The sequence below is a fragment of the Nerophis lumbriciformis genome, linkage group LG22, assembly GCF_033978685.3.
Source record: "Nerophis lumbriciformis linkage group LG22, RoL_Nlum_v2.1, whole genome shotgun sequence".
NCBI lineage: Eukaryota > Metazoa > Chordata > Actinopteri > Syngnathiformes > Syngnathidae > Nerophis > Nerophis lumbriciformis.
Genome location: NC_084569.2, coordinates 21,396,479 through 21,423,621, shown reverse-complemented (window position 1 = coordinate 21,423,621; position 27,143 = coordinate 21,396,479). Strand labels below are relative to the sequence as shown.

Here is a 27,143-nt window from a genome sequence, read left to right as displayed (position 1 = left end):
GCTTTATTGAAGCTTCCTTTGTGGGTCAGAACATACTCGTCTGCTAAAATAGCAGCAGACATAGTATTAACTCTTTGTACCAAAATGGTTATTATTTTTGCATCTTAACTCCAAGAAAACGGACATGTTGGTTAATGTCCTGCTAGAAACAAGCACTTGTTTGCAGTTACCACTTTCGATAATAAAACAATTGTCCAAAGCGACTTTGCAAAAAAATCTTGGCATTATTTATGACCCAACTTTCTTGTTTCTGCTGCATATTAAGAATGTTTCTAAAGCAGCAGTAATATCACTAAAATCAGAGTCAGAATCAGATTTATTGGCCTAGTGTGTTTAACACACAATTAGTTTGACTTGAAGACTGTGCTCTTTGTTCAATGTAAGAAATGTGTCCCATTTTGTCCATTTGTGACTTATAGATCATTATACATGCGTTTGTTACGTCTCGTATTAATCATTGTATTATTCTAGGGTCTCCCCATGTCCAGCTTTAAAATATTTGTGTTTCAAGTACGCAGGCTTATTAGAGACCACCAGTGCCCTAAAAAATGTTTGCAGGCATTAAAGTGTTTTCTATTCCGGCTGCATTCATCTTTCCTTCTACCCTGACCAGTCTCTGTGTTCCTGCCGCTGAAAATCATCCCCACAGCATGATGCTGCCACCACCATGCTTCAATGTGGGGCTGGTATTGGCCTGGTGATGAGCGGTGCCTGGTTTCCTCCAAACATGACGCCTGGCATTCATGGCGAAAAATTAATCTTTGTCTCATCAGACCAGAGAATTGTGTTTCTCATGATCAGAGTCTTTCAGGTGCGTTTAAGCAAACTTTTTACGAAGAAATGGCTTCCGTCTGACCACAAAACCATATAGGCCTGATTGGTGGATTGCTGCAGAGATGGTTGTGCTTGGAGAAGGTTTCCTTCTCTCCACAGAGGAATACTGTAGCTCTGACAGAGTGACCATCAGGTTCTTGGTCACCTCCCTCACTAGACCAACATGTAGCGATCAGAATTAAACTTAAGGTAGCGGAGTGAAAGTGGTAAAAGTAAAGAGTATGTTGTATTAAAACTACTCAGACAAGTACAATTATCCAAAAAGTTACTTGAGTAATTGTATAACAAAATAAATGTAGCACATAACTACCCATCTCTGGTTATGCACACATATCCAAACACAATCAAAACGTTAGAGAGCACACCGGAAAAAATATCAAATCTCAAGGGAGTTGCTTGAGAAATAATTTTTGAGGAACAGCTTTTCCTGTGTTCATTTTTTTTCTTTTTTTATGTAGTAGTATTTTCATTGTAAACACATGTTCTATCACTGTGTTACTACAGGTACTTGGACTACTGGGGAAAAGGAACGCAAGTCACAGTTACATCTGGTAAGTTATTCTTACGTCCTTTTGAGACATTTTTAATTTTATATTTGGAAAGTTTTTGTATTAGAATGCTCTTACTTTTTGTCACTGTGGTATTTGGACTACTGGGGAAAAGGAACCCAAGTCACAGTTACATCTGGTAAGTCAATATTTGTGGTAATTATATTCTACTGGAAAGGACAAGTACATTATTTTAATATTTCCGAATTAGTGCAATCATTTATTGATATCAAGTAGTTCCAGTATTTGAACAGTAGAATTAGACCAATTTGCCTATCTTAAGTAGACAAATATATGCTAAAATATGTGAGATATTACATAACAATTGAAAAAAACACCTGAAATGAGTATAATGGAGCTTTGGCGAGTCCAATCTTCTTAGTTGTTTGACAGGTTATTATAGCATATATTAGCAAATTGATCCATCATCGACAGCAACAGAGTCTTATGAAATATGACAATGATTATTTTGCTTAAATTTGAGTTTCTGCACGGTGGTATCGTAATAATCAAACAGGTTTAGTTTTTCTAAGCTTTTGAGTGAACTATTCCATTTATAAAGATGTTTTCCAATGTTAAGAAAAGGTTCACTCAAAATGTCAAATAAATGAGAATGAAATAATTTGTGATATTTAAAATAAAATAAGGTCTTTTGTGCAATTTGATCTACACTTTAAATATGGTTTAATATGGTGAGTGTTATCTCTTCACCATTTTCATGGAATTGTATCATAACCGACTACTTATTTTCTTTTCCTACAATTTGAATATGGTTTAAAATGTGTCTTCCCTTTACTATTTTCATTTAATTTGATCTCAACTGACAACTTGCTTTTCCTTTCACAGGCACACCAGTCCCACCAGTCCCACCCACTGTCTTTCCTCTGATGCAATGTGGCTCCGGAGCAGGAGACATGGTCACTCTCGGCTGTCTGGCCACCGGCTTCAAACCACTTCCACTGACGTTTGCGTGGAGCAAAGACGGGGCCGATTTGTCTGACTTCATTCAGTATCCTTCAGTGGAGAAGGACAACCTCTACACGGGAGTCAGTCAGATCCGAGTGAGGCAAGCCGACTGGGACAGCAGGGCCAAATTTCGATGTGTCGCCAAACATTCAACTAAAACTGTTGATGCCGTGATCACCAAAACAGAAGGTAAGACGTGTTTACAGCATATCTTGTACTGTAGTCTTAAAATAGGTACACTGAATGTGACACAGCTAAAGGTAATCACAGTAATGTGCTGTCACTTTTGTAGTATATTTGGATTCGGTGTATTTGAAGTCGTTAAAAAAATATATATTGGTTTTTAGATGCCCCGGTTTTAGTATGATTCAAAGTGGGTTATTTTGTATTCTACGCAAAATAACCGACTATGAAGCCAAATTAAGTTGTAGTGTACAGTAATAGTCAAACAAGAGACCTAGAAGACGTATTTTCAGACTGTCACTGAATGCACCACACTGCTATTAGCTCATCCTTGTCAGTTGTCCTCCAAAAAGGTAAACGTGATGTTAAAAACTATACCTCCATCCATCCATTTTCTACCGCTTAATCCCTTCGGGGTCGCGGGGGGCGCTGGAGCCTATCTCAGCTACAATCGGGCGGAAGGCGGGTTACACCCTGGACAAGTCGCCACCTCATCACAGGGCCAACACAGATAGACAGATAACATTCACACTCACATTCACACACTAGGGCCAATTTAGTGTTGCCAATCAACCTATCCCCAGGTGCATGTCTTTGGAGGTGGGAGGAACCTGTTTTAAAAATATAATTCAGCTCTGCAAAAAGTGTTTTGTGTAAATATATTTGGATATCTGGAACGGGGTAATTAGAATTAGATGATTTTTTTATGTTAAAAATGTTTACACACAACACATTTATCTGAAAACTGCACATTATTTCATACTATCCATACAAATGATGTTATTGTTGGTGCTAAAGCCAACAGTAAGGTGGAAAGAAAGGTCTGACTCTTCCTTGTGCAGCTGCTTACTCTGCCTTGTCTGTCAGGGAAATAATTGTTGCAGCAGTTTTTTGCTTGCTTTTTGTTTCATCTACGCTTGCTTGTCTCACATGCAGGTTGTGTACGATCTAATCTTGCTGTTTTAGTAGTGTCGACCTTGCAGAAGCCATGAGAAATAGCATTCAAATGACGTTTTGTGTTGTGTATATATATTTGTTGTGCAGACATATACTTAATATGTTCGTGTTTCAGAGTCCTTTTACAAGTTGCCAACTCTGAAAGTGTTGGCCTCCTCTCATGGTCAAGATGAGGCTTCAATCGTCTGCTTTGCCAAAGATTTTTCCCCAAATGTTTATGACTTCAAATGGCTGTATAACGAAGAGGACATCTCCCACGGAATAGAGCAGGTCATAACTTTGTCTAAGGCCAGAAAGACTGCAAATGGAACAACGCTTTACAGCGCGGCGAGCCTCATCACGCTCAAGTCCGATGAGTGGTCATCTGGCACCACTGTAAGGTGCGAGTTTAAGGGGAGGGACGCACATGGAGATGTTTATATCAACTCATCTGTGAGCAACACGGTTTCATATAGTGAGTACTTTTCTATTTGTTTATTTTAGGCTGTGTTCACACTTTGGGTAAATCAAACTCTGATTGCAAACAAAGCATGCAAAAATTACAAATATGTAAGACTCTTTGTGTGTGACAACAGGGGGTTTGTAAAAATTAGTACGGTCAAATGATTAATTATTCAAATCTGATTAATCACACTTTTGAATTGGCATGAAATATACATTTTTACCGGTTTGCGTTATATAAAACAACATTTTTGTTATTTAAATGTCATTTTTACCGTGACAATGACATACAGCAACATTTTAAAATGTTTTACTTGAATGCAACGCTAAAAAAATCAGAGAAAGTTGTATCCTAAGTCCCCTCCGTTGTATTTTGGAATTAAATATGCCAGAGAGCACACCAGTCGGAGTCCTCTCACTCATCTCACTCTATAAATATACCAACCCACACACCTTTCAGGAAAAAATCCACGGTTAAGATAAAGGAGCATGAGCGGTCAAAACAAATTGCGTGATTAATTAATGCAATTTTTTGGTTGATGAATCACATGAGTTAACTCGTTACATTTAACAGCATTAGTTTAATTATATTTTTACACCAAAAAATATTTTGCAAAAATTGATTTGAATCAAGCATTGATCCTCACCTCAAGAATTGGGTGCATTATGTTTGTTGTACAACAAAAAAAGTATGCCACCTTTCAGGTAACCATCTGCAGTTAAAGTAAAGGAACATGTATGCTCAAAACAAAATTTGTAATTAATATGCGTGTACCCATGATTAATGCACTATGTTGTGATTAATCACATGTTTAACTGCCCTAGTACAAATAAGTCGGTAAAAATAGCAAAGTCTAAAAAACAACTCATTTTGGTTTGAAATAATTGAGTTAGGTCAATAAAGGTGTCCAATCAAGTCCTTCAATGCATATATTTTTGGTCCGAACCACCAGTGTGAACGCGGGCTAAAATGCAACACACTCAATGTAAATCACACAACGGCCTTGAAAAAGTCTTCCTGTCCATTCAACAGGCGAAGGATGCCCGGAGGCGGATGTCGATATACAGATCAGCGGCCCCACAATGGAGGACATCTTTCTGAACAAAAAAGGCACCGTGATATGTCAGGTCAAAGTTAGCAGGCTATCTGTGCTGAGTATTTTGTGGGAGGACCAGGATGGCAACGAGATGGCCGGGACCTTGAAAGCCACCCCGCCGGGCCATTCGGGCCCATTTGAGACTCGTCTTGACATCACGTATGACGAATGGAGCAAAGGGGTAGTGCGCAACTGCGTGGTGAAGCATTCAAAGATTGCGCACCCAGTAAAGAAATCCTATAAAAGAACTGCTGGTAAGAAAACGGTAAATGTTTGATACTACTTCCTGTGGTCAAATGTTGTTCTGTCGCACTTGCAGATAAATCACCTCAAAATCCTGTGGTGCGTATGATGTCTCCAGTGGAACAAACTGATAAAAACATGGTTACCCTGACTTGCTTAGTGAAAGACTTCTTCCCCCAAGAGGTTCTGGTGTCTTGGCTTGTCGATGACAACCCCGTAAACTCCACATACGTCACCAGGACCACCCAACCTGTAGAAAACCAAGGCGTGTATTCAGTCTACGGCCAGTTAACGCTCAGCTTTGATCAGTGGAAAAGGAACGGTGTGGTGTATTGCTGTGCCATTTACCACCAATCTGTGGCCAACACACCCAATGTCCCTGTCAGGTCCATTTCATACAGAACCACCGATAACGTCAACATGGACGACCCCAAATTGTGCAAGGCCCTGTAGATGTGTTCTGTGTCACTCTTGTCTTCTCTTCTTTGCTCTTGGTTGTTTGCTGCATGTTTAATGATAGTGTGTGTCCATTTAAAATCAAAATAAATAAAAAAAATCACTTTGCAACTGTTGTATGTCGCAAGCTGTTCATGTTGTTGTTATTTTTAGCTACGTGTGACTTGCAGTGTCACTAATCATGCAACAAGGATTAATAGTATGTTGGGGTTTTGAAAGAGAGTATTAAAGTCCTTACTCGTAGAGATAGGTGGTCTGTGTGACTTGTCTTCGTACGCGTCTTCTTCCTCTCCTGGGTCTTGCCCTAACAAACACAAACACAAGAAAGATCATGTTTTAAAGACACACACTGAAATAATGGAGTCTTTCAAAAGGCAATTCAGGGTCTCCAGTTATATAGCACTACTTGTACTCATAAAATCAACATTATAGGACACATTTGTTTGTATAAACACATAATACAGTAATAATCAATACAGTATGTATTGAAGTACTACTGTACATCCACCAGACTTCCTGGTGGAGATGAGCCACCAGTGGAACAATGCTGTGGAAGCCGAGCAAGATAACATGGGGAACACGGCGCTCACCTTCATCATTCTCTTTCTCATCACGCTGCTGTTCAGCATTGGAACAACTGTCTTCAAGGTAATAATACAACTTTTGTTTTTGAGTTGAGCACTTAACTGCACCTTTACATACTGTAGGTGAAAATAAGTCTGCAATATTTCTGAATAACATTGGTTGACGGTAAACATTTTTTACACTAATGCACTTTTTGGGGAATTTTGTCCATCAATCACAATCTTTCTGTGAGACCAAAACACACGCCATTCCTATTTCTCTTCATACTAAATAGTAAAAGACTGCTAGTAAAAGGCGGCGAACAATACAGGTAATTGTGATACGATCTATTTCACCAAACAAGCCCTTCAAAAAACATCCAAAAACCTCCCACACTGTTTTATACACATACTGTAAGTATGTACATCATGTAGTAACAGGCACATTCATGATAACATGTAACTTAGTGCCACAACCTTCTACTATGATAATAATGGATTATATTTATATAGTGCTTTTCTAGACACTCAAAACGCTTACAGCGAGAACTTAGAACCCATCATTTATTCGCTAGTTGATGGTGGTAAGCTACATTTGTAGCCCCAGCTGCCCTGGGGTAAACTGGTGACATGTCTTGCCCAAGGACACAATGGCAGTAACTAAGATGGCAGAAGCTAGATTCGTACAAGGAACCCTCCAATTTCTGTACGGCCGCGCTACCATCTGAACCCTACCTTAAAGTCAATGCAGCAGAAAAAGTTAAAGCTCTTTCTTGTTTATTTTGTGGCGAGTCGCAGCCTACGTTGTTAGCAGCTCAAGCCAGCTAGTAGCTAGTAGCTGACTACTCACAATGGTGGTAGTTCTGTTGTTCTATGCCATAAAAGTAGTTCCTCTGTGTTAGTTCCTATAATAACAATGTCGCTATAGGTCACGGCATGTAACTAGTGCATTGTTGGTGTTTTTTTTAAGAGCGCAGAGTAGATGAATCCGATAAGTCCGCATCGTTAGCCGCCTCTTATTAGCAGTTTTTCACCATTTAAAACGCACATACAAGATTGTCTGACATAAGGATTGTGGATAATGGGCAAAATTAAAAAAAACAATTCCCTTTAAATTCTATAGACACATTACAAAGTATAACTATACTTTATTTGTTGGTTAGCCCTTAAGCTGGAATTTAAATATAAATACTTATTTGTCCAAAAAGACAATAATACTGTAAAAAATTACACATTAATATTCAAGCAAGTAAATATTTAAAAACTTCAGTCTTAAATATAAATTACCTACCAAATAGGCTATTGATTATGTACACAAATGTCTGCTTTTCAAAAAACTGCTCTAAAATATATTGTACATATTATAATATTAACCCTTTAGAGTACAGTGGGTTTTATGTTGACAAAGTTACCACATTTTTGTCCAAACACACACATACAAGAGTCAAGACCGAAACTAATCATACCATTGGCCATTTTTTGTCCAAAGTCAATCAAAGTACATTTTTTGTTCAAATGTGAATACAATAAAAGCTTAAAAAGTATTTTTCCCCCCACAACTTTTCCTCTTGTTCATCATCCTATTATCTCCTGTGTAATTTTCAAGCAAGAAAAACTTAAGTAACTTTAAGTTAAATTTGCAAGGTTTACAGTAGACCTATGCATACTTTTGGGTTTGACTGTACACTTTGTTTGATAGACACACCATTATCCACCATCAATAGTGACACACACTTATCATTACAGTAGCAGGGCAGCCATGCAGAAATATTGCTGCATGCTTTGAATGGGAAAAAGTAGGGGGAACAAAAGTCTGGTGAAAAATATAAAAATTAAATAGAAAGAAGTAGAACGCCACTAGTCCAAATTGTCATCTAAACCTAAATTATTACATGAGTTTATGACAGGATAGTGTGAAATCAAAAATTGTGTTTTTATCGGTTTTAAAAGGAAATTTGTGTCACTGCAAACATATGTGTTGTTTTTTGTTTAGCTTTACCAGTTTGGCTAATTAAGGAAGACAGATGGTACAAATGGTTTGGAAAACAATTGAATTGCACAAAACATACCAAGGATCTCTTTTTGGATTTCCAATAGGATTAATGAGTCAGTCTGTTGTGTGTATTATTTGTGTATTTCTTTAATACATTTTTTTTTTTTTCTCTTTCAGGTCAAATGAACATTTTTTTTAATGAACTGTAATATGTAAGTAATCATATTGATTTACAATTTAAAGAAAAATAAAAAATAAAATGTGAGTGATGCTTTTCTTGCAGATTTTTCCTCAGAAATTCAGAATGACCTGAAAAAGCTGCAGCTGGAATCTACAAAAAAAGAAAATAACTTTTTAGTGTGTTATAAAAAAAAACAAAAAAACTTTAAAGATGTGTCCGTGTGTGAAATGTATTTAAATATGTCATCATCTCTTCTCACACCTGGCTTTAGTCATGCACTGTTGCGTATCGCTGAGTTTCACTTCTGTGTTTTTTCGGTACTTTTATCTTCTTCTTTTTTTTTTAAATGTTGCTTATGCTCGCTCAAGCGGAACCCTTTCCACCTGACTGTTAGTACTATAAAACTACTTAAAACTAAAGTCACCTGCACCTTTAGAATTGTGGCAACAATCTGAAGGTATGTGCAAGTAATTTGCTACATCTAGAGAAATAGCCACATGCGTCATATACGTATTTTCTATTTCAACAGAGAGGATGGAGAGGATTGTGTCTCCAAACATGACATTGTATCCGCTGTGGGAGGGCAACCTTGCAGGAGACTCCTCTGTCAAACTTAGGTGCGCCTTAAGTGGCTTCTTCCCGGACACGCTGAGTGTCAAGTGGCTGCAGGGCAACCGAATCATCGACGGCGTGCAAACCGTGAGCAAGTTTCAGAGTGTGACGGCCCCACAGACCTTCAGTCTAATCAGTGAGATTGAGCCTGATGTAAAAGAGTGGACAAACGGCTTAAGGTTTACCTGCAAGTCCACTCACAACAAGGTGGAAGAGAAAAAGTCAATCAGTATCTGTGAAAGTACGTATGTGTCTGCCGTCTCGCATTAACACAGCTATTGTCATCGTCTTGTAACAACGGACGTGTCGCCTGGCAGCACAGGCAAGCGTCCCACCTTCCGTTCATGTGGAGCTCCCCAGCTTCAAGGAAGTCATGACGGAAACATCCCAAGTGAAAGCAACATGTTCGGTGCGCACCGCATTGGATGCCGTCGTCACATGGCTGCTGGACGGCAAAGCAGCCGGCGACCAAGCGAGCGCGTACGCTAATGCGTCTCACGTCATCAGTACTCTGACAGTGTTGCCTGATGTGTGGAGACAAATCAGGATTCTCAAATGTAAAGCGGCGCATCTTTGCTTCCCGGACGTCGAGGAGACCGTACGTGTGTCAGGTAGGACGACTGAACAAAATCGGAGTAAGTCCACTCCTCACAACTCAACAAGTAGTCAGTGTACAGCTTGTCCATTTACTACGTACTGAAAAATGACTCAACACTCGGCCATTATTGTCCAAACAGCTGGGAACAAAAGTGACTATACCAAGATAACATCATGGCCTGAAGATGCATGAGTACTGCCAGCACTGGTGAGCTGCGGTTCTTTAAGGGACATCCAACTGTGACATTGTGAAGTAGCCCACTTCCTCCACTGTAAAGTAAAACTACTGGCTGATAATTGGATTACTTGATATAAATATATTTACATTATGATGAAAAAGAGAGGACCTAAAATGGAACCTTGAGGAACACCACTAGTATAACTAAAGAAGTTGAACAAATGACGATTGACTGCATCTGAAGTAAAAAAGCAACAGCAACACCTTAGATACATAAATTGTATACAAAAAAAAATGTGTAACTGCCAAAAAGGACTTGAAAGGGTGCCTTGAGGAACGCCTCAGTTATGTAAATCACAAGGTTTGACCCCAGTTTTCTATGTTTGCTAGCAAGGTTGAAATGTCCGTGCAAAGATCTGCCAATGTGTTTACATTGGTCCAAGTTCCTCTATACTGTACAACAAGAGCATTTGTGTTTTTAGAAATTGACTGCAAACATTTTTAATTGAAGATTTGAACTGAACTCGGGGGCCGATATGATGTCATTTTAATTTTCCTGAGGGAACTCTCCTGAAGGAATCAATAAAGTACTATCTATCTATTACCGGCGGCCGCTAGTTGAATAACCCTGCAGTACAAGATGTACACTGACTACTCTAAGTTTCATTTCCATCGTATTGTACTTTGAGACTATTAAATAAAACGTTAGCTGAAATGTGAGGGGTGTATTTACTGTACTCTGATGAGCTACTGTATCTTTGAGAGACTGAATTCCACCTTTTATCCTGTTATGATCACTTAGGTGTTGCAGTCACCGCTCCACTGGTGGAGATGAGGCGATCTCTTGCAGATTTACAGAATAACAACAGCGGCGTGTTCGAGTGTGACGTCACACAACTGGACGCCATCGACCTCTACGTCACATTTCAGGCCGACGGTGTGGATATTTCTAACAAACAGTACGTCGATCTCCCTGAAGGCCTGGGCCCACATTCCATCCGTCCACGTTTCAGTTTGCACGAGTCCTACAGGAAGAGTGACGCAAATTTAACCTGCAAAGTGAACCAAGGCTTCTCCGACAGCTTCCGGTCAAACCCCATATACGGCCTTTTTGGTGAGAGTCTGACTCATCAGAATTGGATTCATTTGACACAATAATTTTAACCCATTTTCCAACAGTGGACCCATCAGTGGAACTCTTTCTGGCCCCCAGTGAGGAATCAAAACCTCAGAGGGTTCTGTGCTCTGGTCGGGGCTTTAACCCTCAAATTAAATGGTTCAGCGAGGCTAAGCAGAGAGCGCCATCAATTACTAGCATCAGCATGAGTGCGGATGGACGTGTGGCTGTGACCAGTCAACTCCACGTCCCACTGATAGAGTGGCAAACTGGGAAGGTCTTCACCTGTCGAGTGTCTGACAAGTGGCTGAATAAAAATGTCACCAAGACCATCAGCATTTGCTCCGGTAAATAATCATAAGTACCCTATTGGCATGATGCATGAAAAAAAGACAACTCATAACATTGTCCTTCAAATATCTGCATTCTTTTGTCCCTCAAGAAAAATATCGGCTTCCCAAAAACTGCTGTGAAAATATTATTCAATATTTTTTCCACTTTAACTGTGACAGTCTTTCAAAATCACTTAAAAGCATTAAAAGAAATGTATACATACAGTATATATCATTTAACCCTTTGAAAGCAAGTGTTTGCTGAACTATCCATCCAGCCATCCATTTCACTACCGCTTATTCCCTTCGGGGACATGCACCTGGGGATAGGTTGATTGGCAACACTAAATTGGCCCTAGAGTGTGAATGTGAGTGTGAATGTTGTCTGTCTATCTGTGTTGGCCCTGCGATGAGGTGGCGACTTGTCCAGGGTGTACCCCGCCTTCCGCCCAATTGTAGCTGAGATATATTGTTCCTAAATTCAAAACAAAAAATATGTCCATGAAATATATTTTAAGGAATATTTCCTTAATATTATTATCATTATCATTGTGCTTTCTTTCAATATCATCATTATTATGATGTTTATTTTATATTATCATTAGGCCCTAAGATAGGTTAATGATTGACAACTTTATTAATTTTTCATGCATAAGTTCATTGCATTGTTTTGCTATTTCTTCAAAATAAATATTAAATATTTAGTATATTTTGGGGCTTTAACCCTTCAAAAGCCATTATGCTTAAACCACACTAATATTTATTATTGAGAAATGAAATAAGAATAATAAAACACACACTTGCCATTACAGTAAGGCACAAGTGCAGAATTGTTTTTCTGCTCGCTTTGAATAGGAAAAAATAGCGACATATGGTGGACATTTCGGGCAGCACGGTGGAAGATTGGTTAGTGCATCTGCCTCACAATACGAAGGTCCTGAGTAGTCTGGGTTCAATCCCGGGCTCGGGATCTTTCTGTGTGGAGTTTGCATGTTCTCCCCGTGACTGCGTGGGTTCCCTCCGGCTTTCTCCCACCTCCAAAGACATGCACCTGGGGATAGGTTGATTGGCAACACTAAATTGGCCCTAGTGTGTGAATGTGAGTGTGAATGTTGTCTGTCTATCTGTGTAGGCCCTGCGATGAGGTGGCAACTTGTCCAGGGTGTACCCCGCCTTCCGCCCGATTGTAGCTGAGATAGGCTCCACGCCCCCGCGACCCCGAAGGGAATAAGCGGTAGAAAATGGATGGGTGGATGGATGGGTGGACATTTATACAAATGTATACTGAAAGACCAGTAGTCCACATTAAGATCTAAACATAAACATTAGTAACTTCTGTTAAGATAAATGTCAAATCAAAGGTTGCATTTTTATTTGTTTTCATACAAGCATTTTTTGTCTTTAGATTACAACACTAGTGTAATAATAAAAAAATAAATAACTTGCAAATTTTACCTACTGTATGCTCATTCATCACAACCAAAATGGCTTGCCAAAAAAACTGCGAATGGCACAAAATGTTCAAAGATTTGAAAAGGATCTTAATATTTGTTTCTAATCTCACATTTCATGTTATTTTTACAGTAACCCCAATATCATCCCAACAAGTTGGAGTGTTTGTTCACGGACCCCCACTCACAGAGTCTCAGCAGAGGGACAAGGTGACCATTACTTGTCTTTTGGTTGGCCCTCGACTTCATGATTTTGTCATCTCCTGGAAAGTAGATGGGAAGAAATACTCTCAGAATTCCCACACGGAGGAGCCGACTCGTCACGGCAATGGTACAGAGACCTTACGGAGCTTCCTCAGTGTGCCAGCAGATGACTGGGATGCATATAAACAAGTGTCCTGTGAGGGAAAACACAAGTGTTCCAACCAGGGCCATGAGGACTACATCCGCAAAAGCAGAGGTATTGTCTCAACATATATTCACATTTCCACCAGATAGCACTACCACACCATCGTTTTTCATCCAGGACAAGTATGTGTGTGTATTTGTATGAGTGTGTTTGAACAAATGTGTGTGTGTCTGTGTCTGTGTGTGTGTGTGTGTGTGTGTGTGTGTGTGTGTGTGTGTGTGTGTGTGTGTGTGTGTGTGTGTGTGTGTGTGTGCCATGTGGCATTTTGACACTGTTATAATTACACACTAAAAACAACATTGCATGTTTACTAAAAATAGCATTTTTTTTTCTCTAAAACAATGTGAGTTAAAAATGTTTATAGTTTTTATTTTTATGAAGGATAGTTGAGGTTTACGACTTTAACTAGTGAAGGTTTAAAGCAGATGGAAATAGTATTAATGTAAAATTGTAAACATTAGGAAAAAAGTGCATTTTGATATTAACAGTATGAATGTAAGAATTTGACAAGGCATACTTAAAACAAAAAAAATCTGCTACCAGCAAAAAGAAACACTGTTTCTTAAGAAAGTTGGTCTTTCACATAGGTTTAAAAAACTTTTCACATTGATCCTCCTTAGATTTCTCCTTTTTGCAGTTTAAACAGTGAATTTTCCAGGTTGTAATAGTAACAAAAGAACACACACACACACACACACACACACACACACGCACACACACACACACACACACACACACACACACACACACACGCACACACACACACACACACACACAAAATGTAATTAAAAACAACAACAACTCAGTTCATATTTTTTGCAATATGAAGAGTTTAAACATTATAAAAACTAAATAATATACGTTTTTACAATTTGGACAAGTTTAGATTTATTTTAAAATGAAGTCTGAAAACATCCATCCATCCATCCATTTTCTACCGCTTATTCCCTTTGGGGTCACGGGGAGCGCTGGAGCCTATCTCAGCTACAATCGGGCGGAAGGCGGGGTACACCCTGGACAAGTCGCCACCTCATCGCAGAAGTCTGAAAACAGTTGAAGATAATATCATATATTATATTTCAGTGCCTTCCAGGAATTTGCCAATTCACGCAAATTTGCACCGTCACCGCACATTTTGTCCACCAGTGTAATTTTTGCCAATCAAATGTAATCATAATAATAATATTATGATTATTATTATAATTTTTGCCAATCGAATTTGTTTCTGATCATCGCTCAAACGCACACAGTAACTGTCTAACCAAAACTTATTAACACTTTATTGCTCAAACCGCACAACTGTCGTCCTCCCGTGTATAGCTCACACCTTCTTCTGGGTTCTGTCTACGGCGCTAAGCCTTCTGCGTAATGTAGTATAAGAACATTTAGCAACAGACCAGCGTCCCCACTTTCTAGTTTACTTGTATTTATATATTTAGCTAACCTTTTTTTAATCCAGGGTAAGACAATCAAGAACAGATGCTTATTTGGAATATTGACCTAGCAAAGAGGCAGCATTTACATGTTAGAGATGTTGAAGTATGATGATAATCTCTCATCATCGTTTAATTACCAACAAAAATTACCGCAATAGAAACTCTCAACAGTTCACAAATGCTTTTAACGTGCGGGGATGAATGTGTTGGAATATAAATGAATGTTTAAGAGAGATAAACTCTTTTCAAGTGTAAACTAAACATGGATAATGTCTCCAACTTCTGGCAGATGCACAATTAAGAGGTTTTTGGTCCTGTTTCTTTTGATAATTATTTGTAATTATCACTATTATCACTTGTCACTTATAAATGTGTTTTTGTGTTTCTCTTATCAGACTTGTATCCACCAAGAGTGCACATAATACCACCGACCATCTCAGAGCTGTCACTGTCTGATGACCTCACACTGACTTGCCTAGTTTCTGGATATTTCCCAGATAACGTTATAGTGTACTGGGAGAAAGATGGTCAAAGATTGCTTGACTACACCAACAGCCCTTCGTGGAAATACAGCAGCAGCAATACTTATTCAATGAGCAGTAGAATTAATGTGTCTAAATCTGAGGACCACGAATCCAGCTATTCTTGCGCTGTCAGACATGAGTCATCTCAAAGTCCTTTTACGAGCACTATAGAGGACGTGTTTGGTGAGTGAAAGTCTTAACATGACTTTGTGTTTGCACTACATACTTCCTTACAACTTTCATCTCCACAGCCACAGTGACTCCTACCCAACCGTCAGCCATCTTGCTCCAGGGTCGTGGTGAACTGGTGTGTCTGGTGTTCGGCTTCAGTCCCGCGTCCGTTAACGTCTCCTGGTTTCTGGATGACACCAATGAGCTGTCGGACTTCAACACCAGTCAACCCAGCAGAGGCCCAGATGGGAAGTTCAGCATCCAAAGCCGCCTTCGTCTGTCTCAAGTCAACTTGTTACCTGGGGCGGTTCACACCTGCAGGGTGACACATGTGGCCGTTACACTGACCTTGAATATAACCAATCCAGGTACTAATGAGCTGATTTCTGATTATCTTGCAGAAAAATAAACTCATTTAAAAAATAATTCCACAGTGATTTTGCCGGATTGCAACGTCTTGGATGACATCGCTCATGCAGTTGTTAACCAAGATATCAATGCGGAAAGCTGGTATATGTCTGCCACATTCCTTGTCCTCTTTCTCATCTCCACCATCTATGGTGTGGTGGCCACCCTGCTTAAGGTGAGATATAGATAATAATTCTATTTTTAACATAATCTTTTTATTTTATACAAATGATCACATTTCATGTGAAATTTGACCTGACTTTATCCCGCTTTTTTCTCCTTTAGACTAAATAATTCTGTCAGTGGAACAGATGAATGCTTCCAAGACAGTGGATGTTTTATTGAACTACTTTTGACATATACATAAAGATTTGGTTCTAATACTGTATCACTGGATTATTTTTTGCTTTTAACAAAGCAGTATCACAACAACATAAAAAATAGAATATTGTTTCTGCATTAAAACAGTTAAAAAATAAAATAAATAAATAACACCCTCAGTTACACACATTGGCCACAAGAGTGCACCAAAGTTTAAACTGTAGTAAAGCTTGCTTGCTTGACAGTTTTGTTATACATGCTTGAAAATGTTAAGTATTGACAATACTTAACTAAAGAACAATTTCTTTACAACAACAGATGTGTTTTTTTTTTATGTTATTTTCTTTCCATTTACAGCATTTTTGAAAGTATGTACACACTCCCACTATACTGTCTGCATGTGTTGTGTATATAGTGGGTTTAAAGGAATTTCCATCTTGGAGGGATGACAACTCAGCAACATCAAGGACAACTATTTGCTACCTCTGCTATGAATTGGCTTTGTCGATGTGTGATTGGCCGGGGACTTGAGTTAGTAGGCCCAAATCTGTGTTGCTGTTGCTGGGATGTGGATGCAGCATGCGGATGCCATCCTAACTGCCAAGGGGCCGGTAACAGGGATGCATGGCATCAGGCCCACGGGACGGCCTGAGAGGGTGTCACTGTCTTTGACCACCGTCACATCCCATACTAAAAAAACAAGTTACAGTATATTTGATAGGGAATTATGCTAATGTTTAGTACAATGTAGTAATGCATATGTGATTTGTAAAATAAACAGTCTTGACGCGTCTATAAGATGGTATTTTTTGCTATATAAAAAACTCTGAAAAGATGGGTGTCTTGGAAATGTATACACGCTAACCACAGGTGTCACCAAACAACTTTTGTCCCCTTGCACTTTACACTCACATCCATAACCAAGGTTAGCTAGTTTTTGTGGCACAAAATAAAATGTAGTTTGTGGCTCCATTTCGGTCTTCATTATTACAAGGATTTGATTTGTAAGTAGCTAATCAAAGTGAACCCGCCAAGGTTTCAAATGTCACTAGTTATTGAAAATATAAATAGCGTGCATCTAAATTTAGACATAGTACCTTGCACCAGAAGTGTAGTTTTCCTCTGTCAATGGTAATGATCCTGCCACATGTTAACATACAGAAACTTTGCTAAACTTTTACTTCCTCCATTTAAGTTTGATTTCTTCTCTGCGATGGGCCAGAGCCGAGGACCTCACTAAACTATGCAATCGCTAGCGTTTTTTTTTTTTTATCCGAGTGGTTGCAACTTTTTTTTCAGGTGGAAAAAGTCGCAAATGTGATCTCTGTTTTGTTCACTCAAAAGAAACTCTGGATTTTTTAAACAATTTTCTTTAGTTCACTCCTAATACACCTTTTCAGACAAGCTATAATAAAAAACTGAAAATATGGGCTGTATTGCATTGTTCAAAATAAACTGATACCACTACCACTTTGAAGGAATCACCAGGATAGTGGCTAGATTCACATTAATGTGGCGTTACTGACACCTAGTGATCCATCAGTATAATTACTACCATATTCCACAATCTGTGTATCGCTCTCTTTAAAAAACATTGATTCAACTGATCATCAACTGTGGGCAAAATTTTGCAAATCACAATCAACTATAAGAATCCTTAGTCGGAGACAGCCCTTGGTGTTAGAATATAGTAATGCACAAGTTTATGTATATATACCATCCAAACATATACGAAAAGGAGTAGGAAGTAGCATACGCTTACTTGCATCTTATCTTACCCCTTTTCCATACTTCAGTAAAACTACTTGATGTTTGAATGTTATCACTGATGTTCTCAATGTTTTGGGGCCCCCAGTGGTATAAGCAGCCACTTAGGGCACAAAGAGAGCCCGCAATTCTAAAAATAAATAATTATAAACTACTCAGAAAACATAAGCGATATGCAGCTTTTGGGTGAAATTTCAAGATATTATGCAGTATACATTTTACAGGTGAACTTAATTCAAAACCCTTGCACATGTCCAACTGTCTCAGTACTTTTTACACAACTTTCTATTCTCTAACAAGCAGCTTAACTGTAAAATGTACAACAGGTGCATTTTATTAAATTATTTTTACAGAAAAACATACTGAACAGTATTTATTTTTGTCACTCGTCCCGACGCACGGTGGCCATTTATCTTTGGGAACATCCTGTTTGAAGTCTCGGACTGGCAAAGTACTGTTGATCAACTGTTAGAACAGACAGAATCGCCCCCTTAGGGACAGATCCCAGATGTCCAAAAACAGAAAATATGAACAAGAGTCATGGGAGGGCGGGAGGGGGACATGGCGGTGGGTCGCCAGGCCAAGTGTCCCCGAATCCACCGAGGCAAAGTCAAGTGGCGGCGGCGAGTGGAACGCCGCTGCAGCAGGCGAGGCGGGCGCCCAGGGATTGGCCACATTCGTGGCCGACTGGGAGGTGGGCGCACTTGGCGTGGTGGGCGACCAGGTAGCGGCCATATCCGTAGCCGACGAGGAGGCAGGCGCGTCGTCATCGTGGCAGGCGTGGCTCGGCGTGGTGAGTCAGGCGGCGAAGCTCGGCGTGGCGAAGCTCGGCGTGGCGCATCAGGCGGCGAAGCTCGGCGTGGGTCTTGGTCTTGGTCTTGGCGTTGGTCTTGGTCTTGGTCTAGGCGTGGGTCTTGGCATGGCGGGTCTTTGTCTTGGCATGGCGGGTCTTGGTCTTGGCATGGCGGGTCTTGGTCTTGGCATGGCGGGTCTTGGTCTGGGCATGGCGGGTCTTGGTCTTGGTCTTGGTATGGCGGGTCTTGGTCTTGGTCTTGGTATGGCGGGTCTTGGTCTTGGTCTTGGTATGGCGGGTCTTGGTCTTGGCATGGCGGGTCTTGGTCTTGGCATGGCGGGTCTTGGTCTTGGCATGGCGGGTCTTGGTATTGGTCTTGGCGTGGAGGGTCTTGGTCTTGGCATGGAGCTGGTGCTAGCCTTGGTGCGGCGAAAGGTGCTAGCCGTGGAGCTGCGACAGGTGCTAGCCGTGGAGCTGTGACAGGTGCTAGCCGTGGAGCTGCGACAGGTGCTAGCCGTGGTGCAGCGACAGGTGCTAGCCGTGGTGCAGCGACAGGTGCTAGCCGTGGTACAGCTAGCCGTGGTGCTGCTACTGGTGCTAGCCGTGGTGCAGCTACTGGTGCAGGTGGAGGTGGCCTAGCTGGGGGTTGTGGCTTGGCATGGTGAAAGACCGGTGATGGTGGCCGTGCTGGAGGTTGTGGCTTGGCAGGTCGGAAGACTGGTGGTGGCGGCCGTGCTGGAGGCTGTGGCTTGACATGGTGATGCTGAGCCACCCCACCTGAACAATTCCCAGCCCTAGCCCCCCCCTCAAGGGGCGGATACCAGACGCGCTCCCTGCGGTCTGGAACTCTCTCTAGAGGTGGGCGGACGGAGGACAGGAGGGGAGCAGAAACTTCCCCTTTAAATTGTCCAAAATGTCTTTTTTGTACCTGTGATTGAGTGGGTGAAAAAAAAAATATTTGTGACTTGGGTGTGGCTTGAGTCCTGGGGAGCGGGGAATCAAAAGAAAAAGAATTCAGAAAAAAAAAATCCTGGTCTTTGACGTCATCTTGGAGCTGCGGAGCTGGCAGCAGCCTGCTTCCGCCCGGAGTGGGAGGAGCCTGCGGGAGTGCTGCGTGCGGTCTGCTCGCCTTCCCTGACGTCCTCGGTCTGGAGCGGCGCTTCCGGGATTGCGGTGACGCAGCGCCGTCCTCGGACCAAATGGAGCTAATAGGAATAAGCTTCCCATTTGGCCCCCACGTCAGGTCTCGCTCCGCCATGGCTCCTAACGACTCCCTATATCCTTCCTCGACCAAATTCCTTGCGGGAAAGCGATTTGCTGGTGTCATAATGTCACGACTTGGACTATGGAGTTTTTGTTTTCCCAAGATGCAAGAGAATTTGGATCGGACATGGCTTGAAGGTGGGTACATGATTTATTTATTACTATCAAAAAAGGAATAAACGAAAAGCGCGCACAATGGCGGAGGTAAAAAAAACTTGGCGAATGAAAACAAAACTTGCACAAAGGCAGAAACTGAACACAAAAAAACAAAACACTTACTGTGGCATGGGACCGTGAACAGGGCTTGAAACGAGAGGATAGCAGGGCTAGAAAGGATATGACACCAGGACGAACAACAGAAAATGAAAAGCTTAAATAACACAGACATGATTAACAACTGGTGCGTGACTCAAAACAGGTGTGTGACATGACAAGTGAAACTAATGGGTAACTATGGTGACAAAACAAAACAAAAGTGCACAAAAAGCCAAAAAATAAAACCGAACATTACTAAAACAAAACATGATCACACAGACATGACACATCTAAGTGATTGCAAGGCATACTTGATCAACAGCCATACAGCTCACACTGAGGGTGGCCGTATAAACAACTTTAACACTTTTACAAATATGCGCCACACGGTGAACCCACACCAAACAAGAATGACAAACACATTTTGGGAAAACATCTGCACCGTAACACAACATAAACACAACAGAACAAATACCCAGAATCCCTTGCAGCAGTAACTCTTCCGGGACGCTAAAATATACACCAAACTCCCTCCCCCACTCATCTCCCGAATTCGGAGGTCTCAAGGTTGGCAAATATGATGAACATTCCACCAGTTGGCATCCCAGTGAGAGCAGACACTGTCGAGTGTTTGTTTGTTATGTTCGTAGTATCCTTAGGTTTAACTCAAGCTGCATCTGTTTTGCACACAGCTTCTAAAACTTGTTGCTCATCCTTCTTATATTCAGGCTAAACATTTTCAGGTTGTGGATCATAAATTGTTTCAAAGTAGTCCTTGTTGTCTCCCGCAAATGCCGTGAATAGTACATTTGTCATTGAAGGGAAAAGCAAATGTTGAGATACGTCTGTGAAATTAATGCATCGCTGTATGCTTGAAATTAGCAAATTACGTAATTACATTACGTTATTATGAATGTGCCTGTTACTACATTACATATATACTTACAGCATGGATATAAAACGTTGATGGAAGGGTTTGGATATTTTTTAAACCGCTGAATAGGCGGAATATAGCGATTCACCGTGACTCAATTGTTAGCTGACTTTTGCTAACGTTTATTTACGATTTACAAAGCATAAAAAAAGAAAAACGTGTCCTTGTCTTACATAAGGACTGCGAATGATAGGCAAAATTCCCAAAAATTGCAGTCCCCTCTAAGAAATTAGTATTTTATTATTTGTTTGTTTTTTGTTTTTTAACAAAAAATGTGCATGTTTTAATGTTTCAAGTACCAGTCCAGGCACTGTTTAAACAACTGCACTGTTTTTCAAGAACCAATTTTATACTATTGTCAATTAAAATATAAAACAATAATAGAGGTGTACAATTTGTTTTAACGATTTGAATCAAATCATAATTTGATTTTGCCGATATGATTCAGGGACTATATTAGTTTATTCAGAATAATAGGATCTGAAAGGATTCAGTGAGTTGAAATCGATTCAGTAACTTTTTAGGAAAAAAATTCAACCAGTGTAACTTTGAAGAAGATACTGGACACTGCATGTGAAATGATCTATATTCCTCTTATTTTTTCTCAGGAATTAGGTGAATGAATTATGGATGCAAACAAACAAGTAAACAACAACATGGCCAAAGCATTAACATGTTATTTGAATAAAGTGCAACCAACACTTCAGGTTGAATTAACAAGAAGAAAAGATTTCTGCTTACATTTTCAATATTCAAGAAATTATATATAAAAGTACAGTAACCAACATTTTAACAGTTTATTTACTTGCTACTTTTGCTGTTGTTTTTCAACATAAAATGCAACCAACATCTCTTCAGGGTTGAATGAAAGGGAGGTGTACGAGAGAAATTAGGCGCAACCAAATCTTTTCAGATCAGATGGTTTGACCTACTTATTTTAATACGTTTTATTGTTATTTAAACAGCTGCGGTAGCCGAGAAAAACAATTCAAATACAAATGCCACAACACAACAACTATAAGACAAAACATAACAATATAACTTCCTAAGACGTAAAGTTAAAAACGGTGTAATGATTGAGATTGGAAAAGTACGTGAAGTGTGACCATTTTTTAGTCATAAATAACTTTTTTTTTTCCTTTTTTAATAACACCAATAATTATGTTCATTACACTTCTGCCTCACTAGGTCCGTCAGCCAAACTTGCTCCGCTGTCACTTCCGTTGTGTCTGTTGCTTCCTTTGTGGCTTAAAGTTGTGTTGTGGCTTTTTGATTGATTGAAACTTTTATCAATAGATTGCACAGTACGGTACATATTCCGTACAATTGACCACTAAATGGTAACACCCAAATAAGTTTTTCAACTTGTTTAAGTCGGGGTCCACGTTAATCAATTCATGGTGTTGTGTTGTAGTGTTTGTATTTGTTGTGGCTTTTGCAATAGTGCTGTAGCAAAAAGTCCTTTATTAGTAAGTAGGCAAACAAAGGCTCCTATTTTAGCTGCTGACATATGCAGTAACATATTGTGTCATTTTCCATTCTATTATTTTGTTTAAATTATTAAGGACAAGTGGTAGAAAATGAATTATTAATCTACATGTTCATTTACTGTTAATATCTGCTTACTTTCTCTTTTAACATGTTCTATCTACACTTCTGTTAAAATGTAATAATCACTTATTTTTCTGTTGTTTGGATGCTTTACATTAGTTTTGGATGATACCACAAATATAGGTATCAATCCGATACCAAGTCATTACAGGATCATACATTGGTCATATTCAAAGTCCTCATGTGTCCAGGGACATTTTTAAAAAACGAAAAAAGATTTTGTGATGCTAAAAAATATTGATGTAATCATAGTAGTATCGACGAGATACGCTCCTGTACTTGGTATCATTACAGTGGATGTCAGATGTAGATCCACCTATGGCATTTTTTTACATTTTGTAGTGAAGCATGTTTAGCTATTCCTCGTCCTGCAGGGATGATATTCGTAAGAAACTCACTTTGTCGCCATGTTGGCGAGGATTGGTTGGGGGACCTTACTTTTTAGAGGCGGGATAGTACCGAAAATGATTCATTAGTATCGCGGTATTATACCAATACTGGTATACCGTACAAACCTACTTGAAACATTATCCAAACCGAAATGTGCTGTCAACATAAATTATACCAGCTCAGTGGCCTTGCGGTTAGAGTGTCCGCCCTGAGACTGGGAGGTTGTGAGTTCAAACCCCGGCCGAGTCATACCAAAGACTACAAAAAATGGGACCCATTACCTCCCTGCTTGGCACTCAGCATCAAGGGTTGGAATTGGGGTTTAAATCACCAAAATGATTGCCAAGCACGGCGCACGCTGCTGCTCACTGCTCCCCTCACCTCCCAGGGGGTGAACATGGGGATGGGTCAAATGCAAATTCCACCACAATCTTTGGAACTTTAACTTTATATCGTTGTCTTGTCAGGTGCCGCCCGCATGGCTTTGTTAGCCGTAGGGGGCCCGTTTTGTGAGAAAAAGCGCACTTCAAATGTAAATTACTTAATGACAAGGCGCTTCACATGACATTTTATACATTCACTGATTAGAACATGAAGACAAATTTTTCCTCGTTACTCTTGGTGGCACGTGTCATTAGCACTAAAGCTACAAAGTAGAGAGCGTGGGTTCAATTCCATGTCAAGGTATAAATGATGTTAAGTTTTCAAATTGATGTTTTAATGATGTTAAAACTGTTTATTACATTAAATGTCAGCATAGTAATTAAAAAAGTGGATTGTTAATTGTGTTGCTGAAGGTAATATTGTTTACATGCTGCTGGATACCCATGATTTCAGCCTTTCAAAAGCTCCTCTTGGACCACCAAAGTTTTGACCTCGGTATTTGTCAAATCCTGGTTACGGCCCTGCACTAGACCAGTGATTCTCAAACTTTTTTCCACCCCAGAAAAAACTTGACTCTGCAAGTACCACCATGACGATCGACATTGAACTACAGTAGCATAGTGTGCCAAAGTATTCATTAAAAATAATGCAGAGGCTTTATTTAACAGGTGTTTTTGTATTATTTTTGGTCACTGTAACATCACACACAGTTTGAACAGTAACACTGTTTAAATATCGAAAAATAAAACACTGCACTTTAATCCAGTGTTTCTTTGGTGCACCACTGATGGAGCCCGTGTACCACTACTGGAACATGTACCACAGTTTGAGAATCACTGCACGAGAGTGCTGTCGGAAATGATCTTTGACTAGCCTTTTTGTAGTAGGTCCTTAAAAACAGCAGAGCACTCCTGTAACTCTGACAAACTAAATAGACCAAAATGTCTACTGTAGAGCAGAGGTCCCCAACCACCGGGTCGCGGCCCGGTACCGCTCCGTGGATCGATTGGTACCGGGCCACACAAGAAATTTAAAAAAAAATACATTTAAAAACATTTTTTTTATTAAATCAACATAAAAAACACAATATACACTCACAATTAGTGCACCAACCCAAAAAACCTCCCTCCCCCATTTACACTCATTCACACAAAAGGGTTGTTTCTTTCTGTTATTAATATTTCTGGTTCCTACATTAGATCAATACAGTCTGCAGGGATACAGTCCGTAAGCACACATGATTGTTGAGTTGAGTTGAGTTTGAGTTTATTTCGAACATGCAAGCATACAACATGATACATCACAATTTCCAGTTTCTCTTTTCAACATGTTCGAAAAGGAGGAGGAAGAAGCAGAGCTTATTTAATCCTACCCCTTTTCTTTTACATAACAGTTGCTAAAACTTTTTGTTCACTTCCTGTTCACAATTTATTCACAATATACTCCATAAGTAATCACAATACAAATAAATAAATAAAAATAATAATTTAATAATAATAATTGGTGAAGTAAGTCATATTTCATATGATGAGATAAGTAAGATTATTTTGAGAATGAATGGATGGATGGATGAAATAAATTGAGAATGTTTGTCATGGTTCTTGTTCTTTGTACTTTGTAAACACTTTAAGTTTGAAGAGTTTCTTGATTGCTTTGCTTAATCCATTCCATAATTTAATTATATACTGATATGCTGTATTTTTTTATGACAAAAAAAAATATACCATAAACCCCCTGGACACTTTTTGGTAAATGTTATATAAAACAGTACTGTATTGAACTTTTGTCCAAAAAAAAAAAGTATATTAGAATTTTTTTGTTGTGTGATTAATAATAACATAACAACACCTTATATCTGAGAGCTAACGTCAATATGTAAGAAGACTCCACTATTGTTTTTCTATTTAACACTTCCAGATTTGCATAATTTCAAAATTACAAAAAGAAAAACAAAAAAAACTACAAAAAAAACAACAACAAAATATACATACTGTATGTATACAGAAGTATATATACAGAAGTATATATACACATGTATGTACATATATATACACAGTACATATACATATACCCGCTGCCTTGTTGTACCTTTGGGAGAAGGAAAGTCTATGGGAGTAAACCCAGACAGAAAATCAGGAGTGGAGCCCCTGAGGCGGCTGGGTGTCATTGCTGACCCCCTGCCGGCAGCTCCTGCAGCCAAGCCGATGCCAGACGTATTGCCTTGCTTTCCTCTAGGCCACATCGACACGGCCGAGAGGGGGATCTTGATGACTGGGCAACCCAGGATCTCCAAATTTTCTGCCCAGGCATGCACCACGGAGAGGTCACTCCAGCCTCCCCCCTAAAGGGAGGAAACAACACGGAAGCTGGAAGTCCTAAACTCCACCCGATTGGCGCCAACTACGACGGTGGGAGGAAGACTTCCCCCAGGCGCAACCCATCGTCACTACTGACGGACGGATGCCTATAATATAATAATAATAATAATACATATATACATATATGTATCATAGATTTGCATTTGTTTTTATCATTATTTCCGCATTTGAATACACACATTTTGCCATAAACACACACCATATTTCTGCAAAAAATGTATTAAGTTGCACTTTTAGCTTGTCTCTTTGAATATTTTGCTTGTAATTCTTTGAAATGTGACTTACTTGTCTCCTCGACGCCCCTTTGAGGAAGATGCAGGCTTGTTTCTGGCTCATGTCTGCTTTTGTAAAGAAATATATATTAAAAAAGCACGTATTTTATGTATGTATGTATATATGAATGTATGCTGTCTTTATTGAGTGTGCGTATGTTAGGTTTCAAATGTGATCACTTGCTGATGTGTGTATGTCAGAGAGGAGGGATGCAGTCTCTGGTGGATTATCTCTGCAGCTTTGGCCTGGAAAAGAAACATGGGCTTAATGATGTACATATACACATTTGCAATGTTGTGTGTACGGTGCACATTCAGACAGGGACATCATTTGACGTAAAACCAAGGAAAATGGGAATAGGATAGAACAACTTACATTGAAAATGGATTTTTGTTGTTGTTGAAAGTTAAAGGAGCTGTTTGCAGCTTGCTCAAAGTTCAATTTTGTTAAGCCAAAAACGAGAACAAAAACAAAACAAATGTATTTTTAAATATTTTTCACAAGTACTTATTACATTGAATAAAAAATGCTTGTCGGCCTGAGAAAACTGTCTGCTGTTCAGGCTTGTTACTCACTCAAGAGAAACTACTAACAATTTGCAGTCATGTTGTTATGATAGCTAAACCGCTAACAACACACGAAGCTAATTGTTCTGCCCTCACTATATGTGTTGAGGTTGTACATCTTGGCAGACAGCTAACAACCAATCCAGGACGTTCCAATAAAGTTCCAAAGCAGATGAATCCATTCAGGCTCTTTATTGTTGTTGATCTTGCTTTGTCTTGCACTGGACTTTTATTTTATTTGTAAAAAGACTTATCTTTTCCAAGGCTTGTAAGAGTTAACACAACTCGTCTACTTCTCATTGTTTATGAACTGGGCTAACATCGTAAACCGGAAGTGACCAAACTTATGACGCGCAGCATTTCCCATCGCCACAAGGTGTCAGTAATAGTCCACAATCAAACGGCATAACACTCCCCGCTTGGTATAATGTTTTATACCACTATACAGTCTCTTTACGAAGGAGCAACACGACCTCTAAAACAGGTCTAGTGTAGATTCTTGGAGTACCTT

At 39.6% G+C, this 27,143-nt stretch overlaps 1 protein-coding gene across 3 annotated transcripts in view; it reads left to right on the top strand.

Annotated features, from left to right (window-relative positions):
- Positions 1-16,853, top strand: part of LOC133615459 (uncharacterized) — a 33,406-nt gene extending 16,553 nt beyond the window's left edge. The window contains exons 3-13 of one of the 3 annotated variants that reach the window (XM_072915697.1): positions 1,462-1,521; positions 2,229-2,537; positions 8,992-9,315; positions 9,392-9,685; positions 10,652-10,963; positions 11,029-11,313; positions 12,883-13,209; positions 14,990-15,301; positions 15,370-15,657; positions 15,724-15,872; positions 15,983-16,853. In XM_072915697.1, coding sequence (XP_072771798.1) covers positions 1,462-1,521; positions 2,229-2,537; positions 8,992-9,315; positions 9,392-9,685; positions 10,652-10,963; positions 11,029-11,313; positions 12,883-13,209; positions 14,990-15,301; positions 15,370-15,657; positions 15,724-15,872; positions 15,983-15,991 — 2,669 coding nt within the window. In that variant the 3' untranslated portion in view covers positions 15,992-16,853. Of the gene's footprint in view, positions 1-1,290; positions 1,386-1,414; positions 1,522-2,228; positions 2,538-8,991; positions 9,316-9,391; positions 9,686-10,651; positions 10,964-11,028; positions 11,314-12,882; positions 13,210-14,989; positions 15,302-15,369; positions 15,658-15,723; positions 15,873-15,982 lie in introns of those variants that run through there. The other 2 variants (XM_061974070.2, XM_072915696.1) reach the window with 2 other exon arrangements.
- Positions 16,854-27,143: the final 10,290 nt, after the last annotated feature.